The 7,432-nt window shown below is 50.4% G+C and overlaps 1 protein-coding gene across 5 annotated transcripts in view; it reads left to right on the top strand.

Moving 5' to 3' along the window:
• Positions 1 to 266: 266 nt before the first annotated feature.
• Positions 267 to 7,432, top strand: part of Appl2 (adaptor protein, phosphotyrosine interacting with PH domain and leucine zipper 2) — a 45,455-nt gene continuing 38,289 nt past the window's right edge. For all 5 annotated transcript variants that reach the window (XM_075954145.1, XM_075954143.1, XM_075954146.1 and 2 more), the window contains exon 1: positions 267 to 438. In XM_075954145.1, coding sequence (XP_075810260.1) covers positions 385 to 438 — 54 coding nt within the window. In that variant the 5' untranslated portion in view covers positions 267 to 384. The remainder of the gene's footprint in view (positions 439 to 7,432) is intronic.

Raw genomic sequence — 7,432 nt, 5'->3', positions numbered from 1 at the left:
GAGAGACCAGAAAACAGCCGCAAAATCTGTTCACCCTTATCTCCTCCCACACAGAAAAAGCACTCAGTGCAACCGCAAGAACAAAGATTAAGTTTATCGTCCCACCCCGAGCTGGAACCGCTGGGACAGGGGAGGACGACCTCGAGGCGGAACTCCCCAGCCCCGCCCCGTTAGCCCGGAGGACTAAAAGCGCGGAAGCCAGGTCGCCACACTTCCGGTGTCTCGTCTCGCTCGCCACACTTCCTGTTGATCCCTGCGGCGGGGGGCCGGGCCGAGGGGCGGGCCGCCGGGCTCAGGGCAGGCGCGGGCGGGGAGCTGAGCTGCCAGTCCCCGGAGCGTCCCGCGTCCCCGGCCTCGAGTCCCGCGCTCCGCCGCCGCCGAGCCATGCCCGCCGTGGACAAGCTCCTGCTGGAGGAGGCGCTGCAGGACAGCCCCCAGGTACCGCCGGGAAGGTCGGGGGCCTCGCTGTCCGCCTCGCGGGGGTTAGAACGGGAAAGTTTTTAAAGAGTCTGGTGCAGGAGAAGATGCCAGCGCTGTGCGCAAAGTCACTGCTGGTACCACCGATTCCAAGAGAACTGATGAATGCAGGGGCCGGAATGGGAAGCAGAGAAAGCCTGGAACCGTCGACCCAGGCCTCCCTTTGGCACTTTTTTCTAGTGGTGAAGAGAAAATTAACTTTGGCCTCATTTGAGCCACGGGTTGTTGGTGGTGTGTGCGTGTGTGTGTGTGTCCGGGGGAGACTTCGTTAGCATCATGGAGATGTAAATCAAGTCGTTTGAGCTGGAGAGTGAAAACCGGCAGGCAGAGCAGAGTGTCGTTGGTTCAGAATTCAGCACGCCTTTCTCCAGGGAGCTACTGTTCCCTTAACCTCCTGCCCTCTCCCTAGCTTTTCTGATACAGCATCCCTAGCTTAGTTAACTAAATACGTTTATCCCCTGGCATCTCTGTCCCTAAAATGTTAGAAAGGATTAAACTGTTCTTTTACAGTTTCTCCCCTCCTTCTGGTCTCCTTCCTTTTTTCCTCCTGAGTTAATTGCGCTTCCCAGATGGAGTTCTGACGGACTCACCTGCGTTTCTGCCCCTCTACTTTGTAGGGGAAATAAAGGGCAGTGTGCACCTGTGTCCTGAGCTCGTTTCTTTGTAATTGTCCTCAGGCAGGATTTGTAAGTAAGCTGTGATTATTACTCCCAGTACTTGGTTTTTGATACAAGGTCTTACTAAGTAGCCGTCCGTAGCTGGCCTGAAACTTGCTTTGTAGACCAGGCTAGCCTTGAACTGCCATCTTGAGAGCTGAGATTACAGGTGGGCGCTCTCATGCCCAGTCGAATTTTTTTTTATTGATTTGTTTGGGTTTTGTTGTTGTTGTTGTTTGCTTTTTATAGATTGGCATCTATTGTGCTAACTTTTGGCGGCCTCTTTGTACAGCGCCGGCTGTCAGGTGTTTGGTTTGGACCACAGCCTGTGGTGGGAGAGGCATTTCAGTCTTCCCCACCTGCTTTAAGAATCTGAACTTGAGCAGGTGGAAGTCATGATCATCATGGTTAGGAACAGAGATCTCCATTCGCTTTGTGTATTCGGGGACGCTGAAGGTCAACCATAGACTGCTTTCCTAGCCAGCCGTGGCGATGGTTGAGCCAGGCTGTCCTTGTGGACGTAACCCGGGGTAGCGTTCCAGGGCATCACACGAGTGGGTGTGTTCTGTTTCTGAGTGGCATAAAGGATGTACTCGGTTTCGGGAGACACAGAAAGACACCGGCAACGAGTCTGGAGACCTGGGTTGCAGTTCTGGCTCAATATTCTCATCTGCAGAAACTACAGGAGACAAGGGACGTGGAGCCGATGGTCTTGAAGGTGGTGGAGCAGTTTAAAATTATATCCTATCTACGTGATCTACAACTTTGAGCTGGGGGGGGGCACAATGTTTAGACACATTGTCATTCTTATCTGGCATTCTTCTTAATTTTTTTAAACACTTTTTTCTTTAGTAAAGGCTTATTAGATAGTTGGCTTCCCTGCAAAGTTATAAAGTTCTTATTTAATTTGGACACTTGTTTTGTTGTCTTTCTTCTAAGGAATATTTTTTTATTCCTTAATAATTTCACGTATTTACACAGTGTATCTTTATCATATCCCCTCCTTCCCCCCTCCCCTTTCTCCAGACACCCCCTCCAGCCTGTTTCCCACCCATTTTCCTGTCCTCCCCCCCGCCCCGCCATAACACACAAAATCTAATGACTGCTTTCCTCATATGCATGGGTGTGTCTGGCCATCCAGTGGAACCAGGGTGACCTCCCAGCAGCCACACCCCCAAAGAAAACTGACTGTCCCTCCCAGAAGCCATCAGCAGCCAGCTTCTCAGCTGAGGGTGGGGCCTCTGGGTGCCTCCATTTGATGCTGGGATGTTGGCTGGCGTTATCTTGTGGAGGTGACCACATTGCTATGAGTTCATGAGCTGGAGGGCCGAGTGTGTCCAGAAGAAGCATTCCACAACACTGCCCCTCATTCTCTCCACCCCCCTCTTCTGCGACATTTCCTGATCCTTCCTATAGATGTGTGTGGCTGTGGGCATGTGTACGTGGAGGTCAGAGTACAGTTTGTGGAAATCGCTGCTCTCCTTCCACGACGTGGGTTCCAAGGATTGATTGCAGGTCGTTAGACTTGGTGACAAGTGCCCTTACATGTTGAGCCACCTGTTGGAATCTGTCATCGCTGTTGAGACTGGTTCTCTCCTCTCTGGGCTTCTGAGTGTGGCTGCTGTATGGGAGAGAAGCTAGCTTTAGGCGTCTTTCACAGTCCTCAGAGCTTAGCTGCCACTGGTTTCTGTGTAGTGTGTGCAGGATGGCAGCTCTCCTCCCAGGAGACCCAGAGGCGTGGAATTGAGGAGCACTGAAACCATTTCTTTCTTTTTATGTGAAAGAATTAAACAAGAGCAAATGCCTAGAATTCAGGATTGTCCAACCTCTTGGCTTCTGTGGGCTCTATTATCATCTCCAAAGTTTACACTGGAGAGTTGCAAAAAGAAAAAATTGCAGAAATCTGATTAAGAATGCTTGTAATTCTGCATTGAGTTGCATTCATGTCTCTCTTGGGTTATGGGCCGAACATGCCTGGTCTGGATCGTACATGGCACATGCCCGGTACTACATGCTTTTTATTCATGCACTCAGACTTTCCAGCAGTCTCGAGATCACTTAGTAAGATGGAGGAGGGGCAGAGAAACCAAATGTGTACCCTAAAGAAGTGCAAGCAGCAGGAGTAAAGGGTTTTGTTTATGTGGTGCAGGGGAGTGAGCCGGGCCTTAGCGTGCCAGCCTGGGGGACTGTTTAAGTTAGCCCTGTTCCCTAGCACCTGGCTTTCTATGGTGCAAAATATTGATTCACAAGGAGAGGAAAAAGATACTGAGATCCCATGAGCTGTTTGTTTCTTCTTGGTGGAGGCGGAAGAGTTAGGAGGTTGCTTGGGTAACCTGGTTACACAGGACATAGTGAATAGGAAGCTTTTGTATTTGAACCCTAATTGCCCCAAGCACTGCATAGAAGTTGATGGGTCTTGGATATGACGGTTTGATTCCTGTTCCTCAGCGTGCAAAGCACGCTGTATTGCAAAACTAGTATTGGTGTATGTATTCTTTCTGCTGATCACTGGTGCGTGAGTATTTGGAGCGTGAAGAGACGCATCCCCATCCCTGTCTGTGAGCCTTTGCCCTGCTGGCCAGGCTCTGGTAGCTGCTGGAAACATGACCATCAACTAGATAGGCCTATCTGCCCTTGACTGGCTATGGTCTGTTCCTGGGGCAGATAAGCGGCTGTTCCGGGACAGTGTGAGTCCTGCTGTAATAGATAGGGACAGAGGCACAGCCCGGAGCCCCAGCAGCACTCCCTGCACCCTTCTTTAGGATCTTACTCTGCCATGTTGTATGTGACACGATTTCCCAGTGAGGTGGGATGAAGTACTACTTCATCCTTGGTGTTATGGGTTGAGCTGTGTTTCTTTGGCAGTAGGCATAGCGGAAACAGAGATGAAAGACTTGGTTCTGAGGTCGTGCCGTGGCCCAGCTGGGCGCAGTCCTCCTCAGCAATCAGAGCATTCTTTATCTCAGTGAGATGCTTCCAAACACGCCCGGTTTTGTGTGGCTCCTTTGTAGAGGGAGTTTGTCCCGTAGCTCTGCGAACAGCACATTTTTCCATTCGTCGTGGTTCTGTTAAGATGTTTCTCTCCCTACACCAAATTAGGGGGATAAACATCGTTGTTTAACTTACATTTTAAAGAAACAAAGTATGGGCGCTTTGAAATTGGGCGCTTACACAATTGTGTGCTATTGAGAATGTCAGGGCTGTTTGGTTAGGTAACACCCGGATGTTTACTCTAAGGTAAAGGAATGCTGTGGAGCTGAGGCCAGGCCCACAGAGTGCTTGGTCTTGCTTGTCTGGCTGCAGACATTCCCCTAGAATGTAGGCTAGTAGAAAGGATGGAGTCAGACCCTGAGCCTGCCACTTACCGGGGCTTTTATTCAGCCTCTGAGCCTTGGTGTGCGTGCGCATAATCCGAGAATGAAAACAGCTCCTCAGCTGAGCTGCTCTGAAGAGTAAACAGCATATGTCAAGCGTGACCGTGTACCACGGTGGCTCCCTAGCTGAGTGGCGTTACTGTCTGCACACAGTGCACACCCCTGTTGCACCCGTGTGTGAGACTTTGAGCATCTGGCGTGCCTTTCCTGACACATCCATTCTGTGTGTCAAGGCATTCCTCTCTCTGCCCATGCACAGATGCTGCTGTTGTGTGTAGCAGAGCGGTCCCTTGGGAACTGGGAGTTCTTTACCGGGCGTGATCACTGTCCGCTTGAGTCCAGTGCCCAGATGGTTAAAACAAGGCAGGGCCATGATGCAGTTCTCTGACAGTTCCTGGAGGTGAGGGATAGAAAGTGGGATGATCCAGCTGGGCCACGGTGGCGCACGCCTTTAATCCCAGCTCCCGGGAGGCAGAGGCAGGCGGATCTCTGTGAGTTCGAGGCCACCCTGGTCTACAGAGTGAGTTCCAGGACAGCTAAGGCTATACAAAACACACAAGGAAAGAGAGGTAGTCAAAGAGAATCCAGCTCCAGTCCTCCTGTGTCTTGGGCTGTCCCCACAGAGCACACCCAGTGATGAGACTCTTGATGCTGCTGGCGGCACGGTCCTTGCAGTGGACCCGATTTATGTCTCAGCCGGACCAGCTTTGGAAGGTCATCATAGTTACTTTAGTTGTCAGTGTGACACAGCAAGAGTCAGCTAATTGTTCTTCAGGTTGGTCTTGACTATTAATTAATGTGGGCGGGTCCAGCGCATGGGTGGGGAAGCTCTGTAGCAGGAGCCCGAGTGAGCAGTAAGTGTTCCTCCGTGGTTTCTGCTGGAGCTCCTGCCCTGTCTTCCCTCAGTGTTTAAGTGTGACGTATAAGGAACCTAGAACAGAGATGGAACACCCTGAGCCCTGAGCCCTGAGCCCCAGCTTCAGCTCCTGGAAAGCAAGCGTAATGTGACCGCGGTATCTGGTTATGAAGCTGTTGCGTTAGTGTCAAATGTCCCGTGCCTGTCAGAGTCTGATCCAAGGAGTTCCCCTGGAGTTCTTCCTGCTGACTTTGTAGGAGACGGTGGTGGATCCTCCTCTTCTAGCCATCGCTCATCTTTATGTTGTTCCTTAGAGTAGAACGAGAAAACGTTAGGGTTCAGCTAAATGAACAAGTAATAATTTTAAAAATTAAAATCTCCATAATCCAGTTGTATTACTTCTTGTGTCCCCAGGCATGCCGTTTATAGTAAGAAGGTGTTTGGATCTTTGTAGGCTCTGTGGGACCCTGCAGCATTGGATCATGAACACACAGGCAACCGCACTGTTGGAAGGCACCCTTAGATATGAACACACAGCAACTGTACTGTTGGAGGCACCTTTAGATATGAACACACAGGCAACCGCACTGTTGGAAGGCACCCTTAGATATGAACACACATCAACCACACTGTTGGAAGGCACCCTTAGATATGCGCACGGCAACCGCACTGTTGGAAGGCACCCTTAGATATGAACACACAGGCAACCGCACTGTTGGAAGGCACCCTTAGATATGAACACACAGGCAACTGTACTGTTGGGAGGCACCTTTAGATATGAACACACAGGCAACCGCACTGTTGGAAGGCACCCTTAGATATGAACACACATCAACCACACTGTTGGAAGGCACCCTTAGATATGAACACACATCAACCGCACTGTTGGAAGGCACCCTTAGATATGAACACACAGGCAACTGTACTGTTGGGAGGCACCTTTAGATATGAACACACAGGCAACCGCACTGTTGGAAGGCACCCTTAGATATGAACACACATCAACCACACTGTTGGAAGGCACCCTTAGATATGAACACACATCAACCGCACTGTTGGAAGGCACCCTTAGATATGAACACACGGCAACTGTACTGTTGGAAGGCACCCTTAGATATGAACACACATCAACCGCACTGTTGGAAGGCACCTTTAGATATGAACACACAGGCAACCGCACTGTTGGATGGCACCCTTAGATATGAACACACATCAACCGCACTGTTGGAAGGCACCCTTAGATATGAACACACGGCAACTGTACTGTTGGAAGGCACCCTTAGATATGAACACACAGGCAACCGCACTGTTGGGAGGCACCCTTAGATATGAACACACAGGCAACCGCACTGTTGGAAGGCACCCTTAGATATGAACACACATCAACCGCACTGTTGGAAGGCACCCTTAGATATGAACACACAGGCAACCACACTGTTGGAAGGCACCCTTAGATATGAACACACAGGCAACCGCACTGTTGGATGGCACCCTTAGATATGAACACACACAGGCAACCGCACTGTTGGAAGGCACCCTTAGATATGAACACACAGGCAACTGTACTGTTGGAAGGCACCCTTAGATATGAACACACATCAACCACACTGTTGGATGGCACCCTTAGATATGAACACACGGCAACTGTACTGTTGGGAGGCACCCTTAGATATGCGCACGGCAACTGTACTGTTGGGAGGCACCCTTAGATATGAACACACAGCAACTGTACTGTTGGAAGGCACCCTTAGATATGAACACACGGCAACCGCACTGTTGGAAGGCACCCTTAGATATGAACACACAGCAACTGTACTGTTGGGAGGCACCCTTAGATATGAACACACAGGCAACTGTACTGTTGGATGGCACCCTTAGATATGAACACACATCAACCACACTGTTGGATGGCACCCTTAGATATGAACACACAGGCAACTGTACTGTTGGATGGCACCCTTAGATATGAACACACGGCAACTGTACTGTTGGGAGGCACCCTTAGATATGCGCACGGCAACGGCACTGTTGGAAGGCACCCTTAGATATGAACACACAGCAACTGTACT

The sequence above is a fragment of the Microtus pennsylvanicus genome, chromosome 20 (genome assembly GCF_037038515.1).
Source record: "Microtus pennsylvanicus isolate mMicPen1 chromosome 20, mMicPen1.hap1, whole genome shotgun sequence".
Classification (NCBI taxonomy): Eukaryota; Metazoa; Chordata; class Mammalia; order Rodentia; family Cricetidae; genus Microtus; species Microtus pennsylvanicus.
The sequence above is the reverse complement of the archived record's forward strand: the minus strand, read 5'-3'. Positions and strand labels throughout refer to the sequence as shown.